General features: G+C 42.8%; 1 protein-coding gene across 1 annotated transcript; it reads left to right on the forward strand.

The window, feature by feature from the left end:
- The first annotated feature begins 16,737 nt into the window (after nucleotides 1-16,737).
- Nucleotides 16,738-19,187, forward strand: LOC115077420 (vomeronasal type-2 receptor 26-like). Its single transcript, XM_029579708.1, has 3 exons — nucleotides 16,738-16,926; nucleotides 17,366-17,489; nucleotides 18,259-19,187. Exons 1-3 carry the CDS (start codon nucleotides 16,738-16,740, stop codon nucleotides 19,185-19,187), a joined length of 1,242 nt encoding a protein of 413 aa, XP_029435568.1.

A 19,187-nucleotide genomic window follows, 5' to 3' on the forward strand; every position in this document is an offset into this window, starting at 1 on the left:
GGATTTGTCAGATCCCTCCATTCTGCATCACGTGATTACTGCCTGTGGTGCAGTTCAATTCACCCTACCAGTCCTAAACTGGAAGCTTTGAATTTTATGATATCTTTTAGTGTAGAGCAAAAAAAAAGGCATAAACAATACAGGAGTTTTTAAGGTTACACAGCTCCTTTTTTTTTTGGATGTGACTTATTCATGATTACTGTTATCAAATTAAGTTGTGTTTGTTATTTTCAATTTAAGCAGTATCTACTTTAACGCTCTCTTTCATTGGACATTGGCAACCAATCTATCAGTCAATATTGGTCTTAAACATGGTTCATGTGCCTGCTGGACATATATCTGTGAAAGACAATTTTTCAAAGCCATTTATGCGGGTAGATATGCGTAGGTTGACTGTTGGAAAATTGCCTTCCCTGAATGTGGCTAAAAATACACTTTTATCCATGGTTAAAAGAGACATTCCCAATGGTGTCATTTAGGTCAGAGTTGTTAAATAATGTGCCTGACTATTTATCACCTTTTTGCACTCTATGTCATTGTTGTCCACGGAAAAGGTACCCACTCAAAAAGGAGGGGCAGAGGGCGGCAAGTCTCAAAGTGAAACGGTGCACGTACTTTCTCTTTTTGAAACTTGGCACAAAGTCCGCGGGCATAAAAATACTAACAGACGTCTTCCCAATGTGGAGTGTCTGAAACTTGCCCCCTTAGTAAACAAGTCAGCACTTAAAAAACTGCTATGCCAGGGTGGTAGTGATATTCAGCTCTCGCTATCTATAAGATAATCCATTGGCAAACATCTCAAATAGCCTCCAACAATCAAGACTCTCCCTGATGGCCTTCATGTGGTGGTGTTATTATCACTGATAGGTGTAGGGGCAAAAGTCGGATTCCTGGTGCCTAATAACCAGTAGCTTTGGGTATTGGGGCTCGGTAGCCTGGGATGGCAACTCAACTATGAGTAAATAAACTCTGATCTTAAGGACCCACTGTTTTTTGGGTAATCCCGGAAAAAGTAGAAGGCTAAGGGAGAAAACTCCAACATAAAATCTGAAGTGGAGCCCCAAAGGAGACCTCTGGGGATAAGGAAATATCTATAGCAGTGGTTCCCAACCCTGTCCTGAGGACCTCCCAGCCAGTCAGATTTTCAGGATATCCACAATGAATATGCATGAGAGAAAATTTGCATGCACTGCCTCCATAACATGCAAATTTTCTCTCATGCATTTTCATTGTGGATAACCTGAAAACCCAATGGCTGGGGGGTCCCCAGGACAGGGCTGGGAACCAGTGAACTATAGTACTGAATGTAATCTGCTTTGAAATGGCAAAAAGTGTAATACAAATAAAAAATGTTTTTAAAAAGGCAGTTCAATATTAATTCTGACACAGTCCTGTCATCTCTTGCAATGGAGTTGGTACCAAACTGTATTGGCTCTTGCATCTCCGTAGGAGCATGCCAATAATGCCAAGAAGGAGGCTCTGTGTATTAGACATGGACTGACAATGTGAAGAGTCTTGCTTATGGTCCAGGCCAGATAAGCCCCTAAAGAATTGAACCACTGACAGAGCTACATAAATTGTGACTATATATATTTAGGATTTGTTAAGATTTTTGGCTTTTCTTTTCTGCTAAACTCTGGAAAACTATAAACCACTGAATTTTGTGTGCTAGTAATGAATCTCTGAGGCCCTCAGGAAATCTACATTATTATATATAGATCACATTCCGCTGACCTTTTTAAGCCAACACCTGGCAGGGACCGTCTGCCCTAGAGCTGGAATGCACGGGAAAGGAAAGGCTGCACATTGTAAGATTCATGGACTCTTGTTACTATAGTGAGGTTGGCTCAACCTACAGGGAAGGCCCTGTAGGTCCTTACCAACAGCTGGTGGGACTAGGTTAGTTGGAGACTGGTCAGGAGCTTCACCAATACCAGCCCCTTTCCCTTGGGTTGAACCCTCGTATTCTGAGGGCCATCTGGTCTTAGGAGTTGGTAGGAGCTTAGGTCCTGGTCAAAGCTAGGGTTGGAGGCAGGTGGCAACTGAGAATGGTCTGTGGTCCAGGCAAGTGGCAGGCAAGAATAGTCATGCAAAGGCTGGTGGCAGGAGACAGGCAAGAAGGGTCAGAATTCAGGCTAAGGTCAATGACAAGTGACTGGCAAGAAGGGTAAGAGTTCAGGCTAGAGATGAATCCTGCAATCAGTCTAGGTGCAGGTGTGGCAGACACTGAGAAGGATGAAGACAGCAGGGCTGGAAGGATGAGGTAGGCAGGGCTGGAGAGATAAAGCAGGTTCAGGAATGCAGGACAAGCAGAAATTCACTCTACACAGGATGTAGGTGACTCATTGCTGAGGCAGAGTGAGTGTCCTGGAAAGCCCTTTATAGAGCTGGAAAGCTGATGTCATCGGTGGACACTGTAGGTACTTTCTTGCTGTGAGCCTTTTAAGACTGGCCGAGTCCAGAGTTCACTCCTAGGGGCATGTCAGGAGGAAGCAGGAGTAGTGGCATCCTGCCACTAAGTGTTCAGTCGCTAGATTTCCACAGCATGGGAGAGGGGCCGGCTAGTTGGTAACATTGGGTGAGTGCCACGACTCGCGGATAGGCCCCACAAGCCACAAAACATAACACACAGCGTGATTTATGGCTGGGTATTGGCAGAAAAAAATCAGACAAAGAATGAGACATTCTGTATAAGTAGCCTCACAAAACCAATACTTCAATGCTGGCGGTTAAGTAAGATGTTCATGACATGCCAGTGATCCAGCACTGAAGTCCTAAGAGTTCAGATTGCTCCACTGCTGAGATTTATGGGATGACCTCAAGGAAGTGAACAGATTTAGTTTTTCATTGTAAATATAAATATCCTCTGGTTTGGATTTACTTATTCTATGCATATACTTTCTTGTATCTTATCTTCTATTGCATTTGTATTATTTTTCCTTGTTTAAATTATACCTTATTCTTACGTGCATTGCCATTTTTATTAGTCCTAAATTATTATATATACTCAATTTACTGGAACAATAAATGTGAAAATCAGCTAAGTACAGTGTGAAGATATTTTCTGTTTGACTGTGGGAATTAAGAAAGGCCACTCAGCAACCTTAACCATTCCCTGGCCATTAATTTTAACACTTGGACAACACAGCACTTCTATCACCCTATGCTCTGGAGAAAAGAATCCAGCTTTGCTTCATAGTATCAACACAACATGGGAGGCAGCCAGTCACCAATTGCAAGCCCACACTCTACTGACATTGAAAATGGGCACTAGGGGTTGGATCCCATGGGGGAAGAGACTCTCAGATCTCTTTCAACAGCTGTCGCCTACCTCAAACTGGGCAGCTTCCAGTCAATAATATGCTGTCCCACCAGTCTACCTGCTTTACTTGGTGTGTCAAGCTTAGAGTATCTCCTGATAAGTGGCCTGTAATAATTTGTATCAGGTAAAACAAAAGCAATAAGAAAGAAACCAGTCCTCAAGTTTGGAACATTAGTTCAACAATGCCCATAAGACAGCTGTAACTAAACAAGAGCTGAAAAAGTTCCAAGTTGACATGGTTGCCCTACAGGAAACATGGCTTGCATTAACAGGGTCCCTTTGGGAAATGGAATATCCTAGGCTCCTTTAAAAATTTTCCTTTCCATGTATTTTTTCACTGTTAGGCAATTTTTTTATTTGTATTGTATCTACTATAAATGCAAAGTTAAACTCCAATTAAAATAACATTTCTGAGACACCCAGTGTACTTTATGTTAAAGATCTGAGTGTGCAGGATTGGGATGCATTGGAAAAGGTGTATATATTTGTGAGTGGATCTGAGAACTGGGATAGCAGTGAGCTCTGCATGGCTGGATTGAAATGCATTGGCAGAGCTGTGTGTGAATCTTAGTACTAGGGTAGCAAGGGGATACTGCAGGGAATGTATAGGGAACACTAGGAGAGCTGTATGGGGAGTGGGGGGGGGGGTCTCATAAGAACATAAGAGTTGTCATACTGGATCAGAACAAAAGTCCATTAAGCACAGTATCCTGTTTCCAACAGTAGCCAATCCAGGTCACAAGTACCTGGCAGGATCTCAAACGTTTGATATATTTCATGATGCTTATACCAGGGGTAGCAGTGGATTTCTCCAAGTCCACCTTAATAATAGTTTATTGACTTTTCTTCCAGGAACATATCCAAACCACTTTTTAAACACAGTTACACTAACAGCTTTTACCACATCCTCCTGCAACGAATTCCAGAGCTTAATTATACAATAAGTAGCTTTGGGTACCCGGTTCTCAGACAACAGAGCAAAGGGCTGGGTTGGGCGGCTTGTACATGGGCTTTTTCCTTAGTCCTGCCTGGGTCTTAGTCTTTTGGCTGAGAGGCACTGATTCCTCTAGGCTGACTGGACATGAGCGTTAACTGAGGTGGAGTCACTGAAAGCTGAGACTGCTGAAAGCCTGACTCACTGAGTGATAAGCAAGCCATAAGGTTAGTGGAGTTGTGCACCCAAGCAAGGGAAAACCCTTCGACTGAGGAAGATGAGTTTCAGGATAGTGGTGGCTCAGGAAGAGACCCCACTGGGAGACAGATCTGGGTCCCCTAAAGATAGCACAGAGCTTGCCAGTGGAGTGGAAGTGCCACAGAGGAGATGGCAGTGGTTTAGAAACAATGGGCCCCTCCTCAAGACCAGGAATGCCCACTGCCCCAGTTGTATCTTTTCACATGGGTGAGAGTTGGAATAAAAGGGGGAAGAGAATAATTTTTGATTAAGTGGGAATGCAAGAGGTCCCTCCTATTCTATATGGTGGTAAATATTAAATGTTCTTGCTACCTTGTAGAAATGTATATAGTTGTGTGGCCTGAGACTATGAACCACGAGTAGATATGCTGTTTGACATGCTATTGGCAATGTACATGGTCATGTAGAGATGTGTATATACTTATATAGTCTAATAAACCTGTATATATTTGTACATACTGCCAGCCTTGTTCTCAGTCCCATTTGTTTTCCTGGGGTGAAGGGAGGGAAATCCCACCCACTGACACCTTCTTCCTCAGGTGGAGGCACCAGGCGCCAAGAACGTGAGGACCGATGGACTCTGTCCTGGGAGGGTGAGGGGAGCTCCCACCAGGTCGATCCCGGACCCAGGAACGCCCCATAAGGTAAGCAGTCAAGGGGGTGTTCCTTGCACATTTCTATTTTATTTTCCATTCATTTCTGTTAGATATGGCAGACCGGGATCCCCAGGATCCCCAGGGTCCTTGCTGAGAAGCCCTCAACTTGAGTAAAGGTTACCGAACTAGGAGCCAGAAGTGCTGGGATGAGCCGCTATTACATCCCTGCAGTCCAATCCACCTGTTTGGAGGCTGATAAAAATTAATTCTAATAACACTGTTCCTTCTTCCCTTTCCTCAATAGAAGCTGTCATGGCATGAGGAAACCAGAACACGCTGCTAGACCACCCAGTCCTGGAGATGGTTATATGTGGCCTCCTCAATTCCCACTTTTGTTCGGATCCAGCATGCTGCATATATTCCTAATTATTAATAGGATTAACATCATTAAAAAGTTTGCACCTCCCCTACCCACAAGAGAGTCGGCTTTGGACCTTTCTGCCCTCCATTTTCATAATCAACAGAAATCAGCTATAACGACTCTCTTCCTCCTCCGATGGGATCTGGAAGAAACGAGAGACAATTACAGGATAATTCTCTCCGGAGGGAGATCTCTCCCTGTCAGAGAGTGGGGAGGAACGAGTATAAATGCAGGCAGGATCCTGGGGCAGTCACCACTGTGGTTAAACGTCAGGTCCTGGGGAGTCACCGGGGATGGTCAGGCAAGTCCAAAGTCCACAAGGGTAAGAGCAAGGGCTACCGATTTCAGGTATTATATAATGAGATTTCCTTTTTGCTTCTGTTTCAGGCATTCTTCTGCATTTGCAGTATGACCTTTAACAACAACAACAAAAAAGAATCTTATCCTTTCATTTCCAGGGCTGTGTGTCTGCACATAATGGGGGTTAAAAATTACAAACAGGCTGGCAGCGCCTTCCTGACTCCAGTCCTGGAAAGCTCATGCCCCAATAATTCGGGGATTCTATAAGGTGCCACCGGCCTCCTTGTCGTATTTTGCTGCTACAGACTGACACGGCCGCTGTCCCTCTGGACTCTGGAGTAACACGTCTTGCTCATGTTTGAAAACTAGTAGCCATAAATTGTGAGTGGCAGAAGCAGCCGCACATCTGCTGTTTGTGCAGTTGGCTGGGTAAGGCGGGCTTCAACAGCACATTTACATCTGACAATGTCAAGTACCCGCACCGCACAAGTCGGCCACGCTCTGCCTCCCTCCTCCGCCAGGTAGCGGTCACACTCTGCTTCTTTCTTCTGCTGTGTACCTGGAGTCAGGTCGGCCACGCTCTGCCTCCCTCCTCCGCCAGGTAGCAGTCACACTCTGCTTCTTTCTTCTGCTGTGTACCTGGAGTCAGGTCGGCCACGCTCTGCCTCCCTCCTCCGCCAGGTAGCGGTCACACTCTGCTTCCTCCTTCTGCTGTGTACCTGGAGTCAGGTCGGCCACACTCTGCCTCTCTCCTCTACTGGGTGCCAGGAGCCAGTCAGAGTCAATAACTTTATCGGCAGGACAATTTTACCCGGGTTGCCAAAGTAACGCACGGAATGATTACAGTAAAAGGTGAGAAAAAGAAGGGGAAAACGGTAACAAGTCAAACGAAAGTACAGGTTACAGGAAGTACAGCGTGAGGGACAGGTCTCAGGCTTTGGTGCTGGTCTATGTTGTCCCTGGTCAGGTTTCACATCTGGCCCGGTGGCAGGATCCCACACATTGTGCAGCTCTAGCTGCTGCTTCTCCTCTTTCTCCCAGGATCATAGTTTTCCTTGCTCATTATTCTATGGGAAGTTTTGCATTTTCTTTGTCAGATTTGGGAATTGAGTCTCCGACATCTTTGTAGTTTGTACAGCACAGGGCGAATGCATTATCTTGCTCTGCAGGCAGAGCCCGGTTTTCTGGGGTTTCCAGTTTACCTTTTGTTTGCAACTTTCTGTTTCTAGTCTGTGATCATATATCCTGTTATTTGGTGAGGTCTGTCTGTTTTCTGCATTTGTGACTGAGATGAGGTATCTGCTAGCCTGTATTTTCTATGTAGGGATCTATAGCAGTCCCACTTGTTCTGTTTTCCGAGTTGCTCTTCCCAGTAGAAGGTGTATTGGTGTTTTAGGGTGCATTGCAATATTTGCATTGCTATCTTTTCGTAGGCCAGATTGTAGTTCTTTCAGTTCCAGATATTAGTTCTGGATTACTATGGCAGGTTTGCTACATAAACTGTGAGTTGTGTCTAATCCAGGCCACACTGTCTCTTTCTTCAGCTGCGGTGCTAGGAGCCAGTGCCTCTCTTCTGGGTACCAGAAGGCAGTCGCACTCTGCCTCTCTCGTCTTCTTGCTGGAGCCCAGGAGGGAGTCAGACTCTGCCTCTCTTCTCTGCCAATTACATGGGATAATGCCAGAATGAGCAAAAAGCTGCTCATTTTTTAAGTCATTGTACGAAAATGAGGTCTTGAGAGGGTCTGCGTGTTGTTTGTGATCTCGGTGTCAAGTCTGCCCGGTTCGAGTTATTTCAATTTCAAAGCAGTAGAACCCATTACGTTCCACAAAATATCAACCATCTTGCTTCTTGGCTCTTTGTTTCATATGCAGGAGTACTGGTGAGTGAACGCTGCATCTAAAGCCGGGGAAGCGTTCTTTCTAGAGGTGACCCTGCCATGCAGTACAAAGATAATCTCACTCAGTGATGCTACCATTTTACACCAAGGTGTACTGCTGAGTGAAGACGGTATCTAGATTTGGGTTTTTTTTCTAGAATTGTCAAGTTTTAGTCATGAAGGTGACCTAGCTCCTGGGCTTTTCAGTCCTTTTATACTCAGTAAGACTTCTTACATTCTTTGCCTTCTACTGTTTTCATTGTGATCAATATTCAGAGCCAGATAACTCACAAGTTACTGGGCAAAATGGCAAGTTTTCGAATATTGGGCTACTTGTCCAGCTGGAATTTAGCCGGATAAGTCATTATTCAGATAAAATAGAGGCGTTTTGTGGGGGTGTTCCGGGGCAGGCCTAGGTTATCTGGCTAACTTAAGCCAATTGTCGCCTGCATCCAGCTGGCCTGCCTCAGAGGAGATCCATAGTTATCTGTCTTGGGTAGCTGGATAACTCAAGACTTAACCAGACCTTCAAAAGAAAAAATGTCTGCTGTGTGCCTGCAGCACAATAGCCCCCGCCAATATTTCATAACCTGCAGGGGCCGAGCATCTCCCATCCCCTTCCAATCCCCTCCGAAGAATTTTAAAACAATGTTGTTGGGGGGGGGGGGGGTGGTTTACAGATCAGCCCACCACCCCTTCTTTCTCCACTTTTTTTTTAACAAGGCTCCCTACTTACTCACCAGCAATGTCAGCACAGAATCTCCCAACCCTCCCATGAACCCTGGAATCCCCAGCCAGGAGCAAGGTCTTCCCTTACCTGCCGCCTGTGCTTCTGGCGCCGAGGCTATCAAAATGGGCAGGGCTGGGGGATGCTCCTGTGCCTCAGCGCTATATCCAATGATTACAACTATAAGCACACCGTTACTCTAGATGGGAACGCATTGATTTAGCATGCCCCTGAGGAAGGAAATCCTTTCTGAAACATTGCAATGTCGGGTGGAAGAAAGACCGTATAAAGGGCAGTATTGGATGTTCCTGCATTTGAAATTCTGAAGTTGTTCCTGACTCCGGGACTTTCAATCATTTGAGATAAGCACAGTGTTTTGTTTGCAACTTAAGTTAATTTTAAATGCAAGAAAAAAAATGCTTTTAAAATAGTTTTGGACTCACTTCTCTGATGCAATTGACTTGTTAAAGATTTATTGACTGATGATTTCAACTATAAGCACACTAAAGGGACTCACAATAACACAAATATTTTTCGTGTCTGCCTGGTGAAGTATAAGGGTCATGTTAGACAGGAATGACTGAAAACCATTTAAGGAGTCTGCCTTCGATGCCAATGTCCCTTCAGTGTTGGATCAGGAGTTGGTGATCGATAGTATCAAAGGCAGCCGAAAGATCTAAGAGGAGAAGGAATGTGTCATCACCTTGGTCTGCATGTAGGTGGATATGGTTGGTGATAGCTAAGAGGACAGATTCCAAACTATGGCGTTTTCTGAAGCCAGACTGGTGACAGTGTAGAATGATGTATTCTTCTAGGAAGTCCAAGAGCTGGAGCTACACCATTTTTTCCCACTATCTTGGACAAGAAGGCAAGGATTGAGTAGAATAAAAATTTTGTGAGGGAATATATTGAGACAGCATCTCTATTAAATTTTATCCATTTAGGGCGGTGGAAGGCTCAAGACTCCTATCACAGCTCTAAAAGGCAAAAATGTTAAATTTAACTCGCACCTAATGAAGAGCAAATAAAGGAGTAGCTTTCTTTCAACAGCTAACACCAGTGGCTACTCTGGCTGCTGCATTCTGTAAGAGCTGTAATCTTGCCATTGACTTCTCGGGAAGCCCGAAACAAATCGCAATTCATTAATCTTCCTGTGCCAACAGAACTGCAAAAATGGTCACAGCTGCTTCACTAAACACAATCCAGTAAAGACTTTTGAAGTCACTGAATTTATTTGGGCTTCAAAAGATAATAATGAATCCAAAACGACACCTGAACTTTTCACTTCTGAAGAAAGGAATACAGAAGTATCCCCCAAATTTAATATTAGCAGAAGTCTCCGGCCAATGTGAAGACCCATCTCACAAAATTTCTGTATTCAGTTTTAAGTATTTATTTATTTATTTATTAATTACTTTTATATATCGACATTCATGGGTAAGTAACTTAAACTCGTCGAGTCCTGAAACCATATTCATCACATCGTCCAGATCATATAATGCTTTCCCCCAGGATTGTTCTGATGGTGCCAAGCTTTAAATGTCAACTGCATCTATACAAACTTTTAATCTAAAGACTCTGATTCTTTCCCCCAGCAGATAAAGGTAATCATTAAAAAGAGAGGGGCAACTCTTATGGGGCTCTTGACACCAATGAGCAAACTGATTACCAGCAGGCAATTCAAAATTTAGCAAGTTTTTTCCCCCTTTAATCATTACCCCACTTTTATCTAAGATAAAACAAGACTTAATAAGAACTTGGCTGCCTGTGCAGATTTCCCAGTTGGGAAGGATCGCATCTATTAAAATGAACATTCTCCCTAGAATAAACTTTCTTTTCACCATGCTTCCCCTCAATAGCCTGAGAGTTTCTTTAGGGAGCTGAATAGAAAGAAGTATTAGCATGCATACCTGGAAGGGGATGGCAAGAAACATTTTGGAAGGATGTAAAAAGGAGAGCAGCTTGGCAACCCCTGACTTTAAATTATATTACAGGCTAGTCAGCGTAGGGGTACATTGGACTGGTGCATTGTGATGAAGGATAAACACTGGTCAGTAGGCAAAAGGCAACAGTATTTGCTGGAGAGTTTAAACCTTTATTTTGGGGCCTTAAAAGTTCCAAAACTCATGTCCCTCAATCAATTTTTGAGCATCTCTTGGTGTCTAAATCCCAGAGGATAGGTCTGGTTTCTAAATGATATGTTTATTTTACAAGCAAATTTCTTATCTAAGATAATCTATCTAAGATCTAAGATAATCTATCACTTATAAACTAAAATATCCCCTCTTGCATCACACAAAAAATACTGTAAAGAGATGGAAATACTGAAACAAAACCAATTTACATGGGCAATGATAAAATAAGGTAAACATCCTGAAAGGCTATACTGTACCGCTCAGAACATTTAATCATTGCCCAAAAGAACAGAATTTTTTCATATCAAAATATAGCGTTCATTCAACAGTACATCTCAGAAATGTGAACCATCACTCATCTTTCTGGAGATGCAATTCCATTTCATCTTGCAAACAACTGCAGGGCTGTTTGATGTCTACGCATATGATGTGCGCGCCGAAACAGAGCGAGGTCGGGTGCTGACTTGGATGTTGAATAATGACCGATTTAATATAATGTTGAATGAAGAGAAAAATAAAGAAAAAAAACGAAAAAACTCCTGTTTAGAAGAAACGGGATGATATTCTGGGCTATGGATACATTTTCAGTGGGAGTTCATTAAAATAAGGCAGGTATAGCCCTTCATGATTTTCTTTTACCATGTTTTATGAATGCCTATTAAATATAATAAAATTAAATATATTGATGTATGAGATCTTGAATTTTCATTCTGTGAAATCACCGGTTTGCATTTTCTTTATTAACTTTTGATATTCCAGCCATGACAAAAAGAGTCAGAGACTTCAGGTATTAACATTACCATCGCGTATACAAATTGTTATACCAGCGAAGTTTCCCAAATATGAAAGGAAGAGAGAGATTCAGGTTTCACCAAATGCCTCAAAATGTTTTGTTTTTTTTTTTGTTGGCAGGGGAGAGAAGATTAATGAAACTTAAATTTTTATTGGTTCTGTCCATTGCAAGCTGGGCATGATCCGCCGAAGAACAGTCCTTAAATACAACAAATGTTGAAGTGATCTGTTACCACGTGGCAGATTTTGCACATAAGAAGGCTGTAAGAAATTTTCCTATGAACTACTGAGCCCTTGTGATTGTCCCGGGTGTTTCCGCTGATTATTACTATTTCCTCAGCCTGCTCCCCACGTGCCAGACTGCATCATGGCACTTCTTGGACTGATGATTTTTTTGGCGATGCCCCCTCCTCTCTACAGTGCCTTCTCCCTGTCCCCGGGCTGCACTCTCCAGAACCAGAAAGAGGTGGGCTTCGCGCAGGACGGGGACATCCTGATTGGAGGATTAATTCCAGTGCACATCAACTGGTTGAACCAAGACAATCAGATCACTGGACAGCCCGATCTCTGCGATACGTAAGATGCCTGCTTTTCATGTTCACTTTAAGTCTCCTGCACTAGTCTAAAAGTCACCTGGCTGTGTAAGAATGATCTTTGAGTGGAACAGATTTTTGTTTGTTTCTGCTCTGTGATTCCCCGTAGATACTGATTGTGTGTGTGTGTGTGCCTCTGCTCTGTAACATCCTGAGGGCGATTTGTGCGTGTGTGTGTGTATGTGTGTCTGTGTGTGTATGTCTGCTCTGTAACGCTCTCCTTGTGTCTTGTGTGTCTCAGCACCCTGACTCCCTGAGAGTGCCACCTTCCTGTCTGTATCTCTACTTTGTGACTCTCAGCTCACACCTGCTTCGGTTTGCTGCCTATAAACCACATTGTTTGGCCCAGTCACTTGCTTTTCTGTGTAAAATGAATCTTTTCCTTTTTTATATTTTGCTTTCATTGCATCATCAGACCCTCACCTGGTCTTCATTTAATGATGTCATAAGCATTAAGCAATGAGTTTGATCTTTAGAAAGCAGTCAAAGATCTGCTACTACTAAGTTCTGTTTACTTCTATAATGCTATGAAACATAAAAGTTAGGGTCACAAGCAACTGACTGAGCTGCATTACTATAGCCAGAGACTTAAAGGAATTGAGAAGAGAAAGCTCAGAATGCAGTTTGCTAGATGACAACAAATAGAAAGCCTAAAAGCTAGGCAGATATAATCTGGAAGTCATAGCAAAAATACATAACAGCTTGAGACAGCCAAATATGATTATTACCCTTACATCATTGGAAATACCATCTGAATTTGGAATTCTCTTTGCTTCTCAGATTAGACACTAAGGCATATAGCTGGGTGCAAGCATTGGTGCTCTCCATTAACGAAATTAACCAAGACCAAACCCTCCTTCCCAACATTAGCCTGGGCTTCCAGATCTATGACACCTGCTTCTTTACCACTAGAGCTCTGAAGGGCACTATATGGATGCTGACAGGGCAGAAGAAGCCCATCTTAAACTACCGATGCCATAGCCAGGCTTCATTGGCAGCCATCATTGGAGAACGCAGTTCCACGATCTCTATTTCTATTGCGAGGGTCCTGGGACTTTACAGATATGCCCAGGTAAGATATGGTCTTCTTATCTGAAATCTGCAACAAGGTAAGTGCTATGGTAATAATGGTGATTGTGAAGGCCAAGACTTCTACAAGAACTTGTAGACCAATGAAAAAGTAACAAAAGTTGTCCCCTTGATGTTATTCTCAAGACTAGTTTTATCAAATGCAGAGAATAGATAAAATACAACCTGCTTGATACTGTTTAAAAACTCACTGAGTTAGCCCAACAACAGACAGTTCCTTCAAAACGATTAATTCCTTCAGTTTCCCAGGTTCAAGCTCTTGATGCTTTTACCCATGATTAACATAAAACAGTACAATGACACCTATGTGATGATGATGATGATGTTAATCTAAATAATATTGGAATATTGTAAAGTTCTCAGCCTGCTTCTTTTGTAGAAAATCTGTAGAAATGTTTGCCCTTCACTGAACCTTCTGCTCTTTCAGATAAGTTATTTCTCAACGAGTGCAGTATTGAGTGACAAGTTTCAATTTCCATCCTTTTTCCGGATGCTTCCCAATGATGACATTCAGGCCCTGGGATTGGCTCAGATGGTGGTTCGCTTTGGCTGGGCATGGGTAGGACTGCTATCTAGTCCAACTAGCTATGGAACTCTTGGATCTCAGATCTTGAAGGTGGAACTCTTGAAACTAGATGTCTGCATTGCCTTTCATGAAACATTCCCTACAGTTTCCACAGCCAAGAATCTCAAGCTCATCTTTGAGGTGGTCAAGAGATCATCTGCCAAAATCATACTAGTTTATTCTTCAGTCGCTTATTTCATACCTGTTGTAGAGGAACTATCCAGAGCAAACATTACTGGCAAGATATGGATCACCTCTCATAGTTGGTCAAGCAGCTTCTACTTCTTAAAACGAGAATACACTGATATTATGAGTGGCACCCTTGGAGTTGCAGTTCATGAAGTTGAGATGCCAGGGTTCAAAGAGGTTCTTCTCAAACTTCATCCTTCCACATCTTCACACGACATATTTATCAAACCATTATGGAAGGAGATCTTCAGGTGCCAATGGCCTGACTCAGAGAACAACTTGACCAACATGGACTTCAGCACACCCATGACCATGTGCACGGGAGCTGAGAAGCTGAAGGAGTTTAATGGTAAAATTCCACGTGAATTTGACATGAGCACCAGCTACAATGTCTACAATGCAGTTTACTCTGTAGCCCATGGCCTTCGAGACATGTTTTCCTGTGTGCCAGGGGAAGGGCCCTTCATCAATCACACGTGCGCTGACATAAGGAATTTCAAACCATGGCAGGTAAGAAACAACAGTAAGTGTAATGTTTGTATGAGGAGGACAAGTTTCAAAGCAATTTATGCAGGCAAAAAGTGTTTTATCCATGTTAATTTGGAGTACTGATTATACAGAAGTTATGAAAAAAGCACAGGGCTGCTTCTATGGCCAAGCCCAAAAGCAAAGCACATTCAAGCAGCAGTGTCTGAATTATGAAGAAGCTGCTTATCCTATAAAAATGTTGCTAGAAGTAATTTTGTTATGGGTTTGATAGTTGCTTGGTGTTGATATTACTACCCTCAACATAAGGCTTGGGGGTAATCTGCATGGAACGACAGTTACTACCCTTAACAAAAATAGGGGGGTAACCTGCAGAGTCCTGAAGTTACTACCATAACAAACTTGCTGGGCAGACTGCATGGATCTATTGGTCTCTTTCTGCTATCATTACTATAATACTATGTTATAAATAAATAAATAAATAAATAAATAAATGTTACAATGATACCACTGAGCCCTGCTAACAGTTCACACTAATTCTGTGGATACACCTTGGTGCCACTGGGACTCCAAATGGTAGTCTGAGCCATCGTTTTCACCCCAAGGAGTTCAGAACATTGTGATGAGACAGCTTTTCTCATCACAATGAGCCAGTGCAGGAATGGCTCCCATGCATCAACAAGCATAAACACTCAAGCCTTAAGCAGTTAATATAAGGCATCTTCAAGCGTTGACATATAATGACATCTCCTCAGTGCTAGGTTTAGAAACATTGGATCAATATAAATCCTCAACTTCTCTGGCTTTCTTTCTACAGCCATGTTGTTTACCCAGTCAGTTGATTCAGTCAGTGGTCCAAGATGACCATCAACATTATGCCTGTCCAGCTGTGCTTTTACCTCAGGCTTTATGGCTACTGGTATATCGCATGGAGCATATTGGATTAGTGAAATACTGGGATTGAGCTCATAATGGACTTCTGGAATAGACTCCACTGGTCCATGAAACATGTCATCATATGCCTTGATCCGCAGTTGTCTCAACAATGGTTTGGTGCACTGGTATTCTATGTGGTTTAGCTTTGCAGGCATGGTGAACTGAATCAGCCCAAGGCACTCATATCTCGAAGTAGACAGCAGTGGTGTCTGGTTGGCTATCACTATCTGAAATTCTAGCTTATGATTACGTCCATGTATATGACACTTCGCATGAACAAAGGATGTGATGAGCTTCTCTGAATATAGCTTCAGTTTAAGGCTGCTTGGTTGTTCTTGTGCCCTCAATGCCAACCTCATCTTGATATTCGGATGCATGACATTACATGTTGTGTCAGAATCCAGTTGACAGGATTCTGGTATATTATTTAATATGAATTTCACAAATCATTTGTATCCTGTTGTTTGCATAGTGGCTGAGCATTTCTTCAAGAAGATCTCTACCTCTGATATATGGAAGTGATGCAGACTCAGATACTGCTGACACCATGTTTCATATGTAGAAATAAAGACAAACTAAACTGCTAGTGAATGGGTGCCATGTTGTATTGTATTACCCAGCAAACAACATACAATGTTAGAGTAACAGAGACAGGAAGTAGAAAACAGAGAGATATAGCAATCAGCCATAAGGTGGCATCAATCCACAAGTTAACATCTGCAACATAGGCCCCCCCCAAACTCCCACCTCAGCCACTGTTGTGGATTCAAAGAAAATCAGTGTCTCTCTTCTGCAACTTGTCCTCAATATGCTGCAAAAGCAAAATAGTCGTGCACCATTGTCTTTCGGTCTGCCATTCCTGCTCAGAAACCTCTGCAAATTAGTGCAGGTGTTTAAACAGTGCACACCATTCAAAGTAATGCGGGGTAAAATGAAGTGTAATAAACACAACAGAGTAGAAATGAAAAAAAAGCAAAACAAAACATTTTCCCATATACCCACTCATTCCCGAGGACATATTTAGGTTATGGGGTGGAAAAGTATGCTTATAGATGGCATTTCTAAATCTATGTGCTTACGTTTCCAGCAAAATTCTACCTGCAGGAAAAGCGGCTACACATAATTTGTACCTGCAGTATGTTTTAAAGGGAAAAAGACTCATACTTTGATTTTCAGAATTGGTGCAAAGCCCACAGACAAAAAGCTTGCTCAGCCTTAGTTCCCTACACATCTGAGCCCTTGAACAGAGCCCTCCAGAACAGAGCTGAGACATACTGGTATGACAGGTGACTGAGGAAGCTGCCTTGCTGAAAGCCTCTTCCATAAATAAGGAGAGAACTACAGTTTCAAGAACTTCTGGCCCAGGGTCTTTAAGGTGCATTAATTATACAATGTTGAAATGAGCAAAATGAGTATTTGCTCCATTGCTTTCCTACACCATTGGCAGAACTATGATAACAAACATTTTTCGTCCCCAGCTCCTACACTACATGAAAAAGGTGCACTTTGTGAACAAGATGGGGGAAGAGATGTACTTTGACAACAATGGCGACCCTCCTGCTGTCTATGACATTGTCAACTGGCAACTAAATCCTGATGGAAGCATCCAATCTGTGAAGGTTGGAAGCTTTGACACTAGAGCACCCAAAGGTCAAGAGTTGTCCATCAACATGAGCGCCATCCGATGGAATACTCAACGCACAGAGGTAAAAACCCAATATATCCACAAACAAGAACTGAATCCAAATACTATTGTGTCTTGAGCAAGACATGCAGCCTCCCCCCCCCATTGTTTTCTTCAATCTCTTCTTACTCATCATCTCATCAGTATATTATCTGCTACGTTTTGTAACCCAGACAACCGTCTATTGTCTACTCTTTTCAATATAGTTTAGCACCACAATAGAGCGGAGGCATTCTTGAGGGTGAGCTTAGGCTGGAGAAGAGAAAACAAGCAACGTAAATAACATTTTCAAATCTTAGTTGTACTTCTCCGGCAAACATCTACCCACAGAAAAAGCAGGTGCCAGTGGCTTCCAACTGCTGCTCCTCCTTCCTTCCTAGAAGTCTTCAATTATGCTCTTTTCAAAATAGATTACATCTCTAAAAAGATTTCCTTCTCTTTCTTTCCCCATCCACTCCCAGGTACCGCGCTCCGTGTGCAGCGAAAGCTGTGGCCCCGGGTACAGGAAGGCGGCTCAGCAGGGGCAGCCCCTCTGCTGCTTTGACTGCATCCCATGTGCAGAGGGGGAGATTTCTAACGTAGTAGGTATACAGTGCAAGATTACTGTATTTATTGAATTCCATGTAACTGAAAATAAGACTATTTGAAATACAGATAATTGCTGCCGTTAACACTTCACAAATGAATCCATGCTCTGCGGTGCTGGAATGAACCACGTCATTCAAACGGGACTAGAGTTACATTGACTAACAAAGATTCCTGATCCATGCAGGGGATAAAGCCTCTAGTCTTAAAAAAAAGAGTAAAAAAATTTAGTCAGAACTAGGAAGGACACATGACACTCTTAATGGCACCCAGGTAAGGGCATGGATTCCTTAAGCTTAGAGAGTTTTTCAGACAATGTGTCTGTTATTATCATGCCTGCTGGAGAAGGTACAAAAGGGGAATTTACAGCTAACAAGCTAATCATTCTACAGTAATATTCTTAACAGCTGCAGAAATGCCAGGAACGAACCTGATGATCACTAGGCTCCGACTAGAATATGCCACTACTGAAGTAATTTGAATAACTCCTTCTGCATAGCTAGTAGAAGATCCTTGGTTGCCATAGCCAAGATAATCAATACATTTTTATGACTTTACCCAATCAGATGACTGATGTCTTCACTGCAATCTATAATTTGCAAATAAGTTAAAAAAAATCAATACTTTCAAATATATGAGCTGGTGGAATAGAAAGATAACAATATCATCTGTAACTGGTTAGTATAGAAACATTTCCTGTTGCTTCTCATCAAGATAGTGGTCAGTCCTCTTGCTATACTGCATGAATTTCTGATTTTCTGATTTCTAGATTCAGCTATCTGTTCGCAATGTGCAAGCGATCAGTGGCCCAATGAGAGAAGAAGCGAATGTGTCCCAAAGAGAATAGAGTACCTCTCCTATCAAGAAGTCATGGGAATCATTTTGGCTGTTGTTGCTATTTCCTGCTCCATCATTACAGCTGCTATATTGTGGGTTTTCATCGAGTACCGAGATACACCCATCGCCAAAGCCAATAACCGGGAACTCTCCTTCTTACTTCTAGGAGCGTTGATGCTGAGTTTTCTCTGTTCCCTGCTCTTCATTGGGGATCCTCAGCAAATAACCTGCTTGCTTCGTCAACCTGCCTTTGGCACCATATTTGTCCTCTGTGTCTCTTGTGTGTTGGCCAAGACCATTATGGTAGTCATTGCATTTAATGCCACCAAACCCAACAGTAACTTGAGAGGGTGGGTGGGACCCCGGGTCCCCATTGTTACAGTTTCTGCTTGTACATTTATTCAGGTCCTCATCTGTGTCACCTGGCTGCTGATCTGCCCTCCCTTCCCAGAGAAGAACATGAAACTGAAGACTGACATTATCTTATGGCAGTGCAATGAATGCTCAGATGTTGCGTTCTGGTGCATGCTGGGATACATGGGACTCTTGGCATGTGTCAGTTTCCTGGTGGCCTTCCTTGCTCGCAAGTTGCCTGACAGCTTCAATGAAGCCAAATGGATTACATTTAGCATGCTCGTGTTTCTGAGTGTCTGGCTGTCCTTTATTCCTGGCTATCTGAGCACCCAGGGGAAAAACACAGTCGCTGTGGAGGTCTTTGGGATAATCTCTTCCAGTGCAGGGATTCTTGTTTGTATTTTCTTACCCAAGTGTTACATCATATTACTGAGACCTGACATGAACACCAGGGAACAGCTTTTAGGGAAAGGGACAGGGAACAAAAAGAATATAAGGCCTATCTAG

The sequence above is a fragment of the Rhinatrema bivittatum genome, chromosome 16, assembly GCF_901001135.1.
Source record: "Rhinatrema bivittatum chromosome 16, aRhiBiv1.1, whole genome shotgun sequence".
Lineage (NCBI taxonomy): Eukaryota > Metazoa > Chordata > Amphibia > Gymnophiona > Rhinatrematidae > Rhinatrema > Rhinatrema bivittatum.

Coding starts and splice junctions, on each gene's coding strand:
- LOC115077420 (XM_029579708.1), top strand. CDS start 16,738: ATGGGGGAAGAGATGTACTTTGACAACAATGGCGACCCTCCTGCTGTC. Junction 16,927..17,365: donor GGAATACTCAACGCACAGAG/GTAAAAACCCAA, acceptor ATCCACTCCCAG/GTACCGCGCTCCGTGTGCAG. Junction 17,490..18,258: donor GGAGATTTCTAACGTAGTAG/GTATACAGTGCA, acceptor TCTGATTTCTAG/ATTCAGCTATCTGTTCGCAA.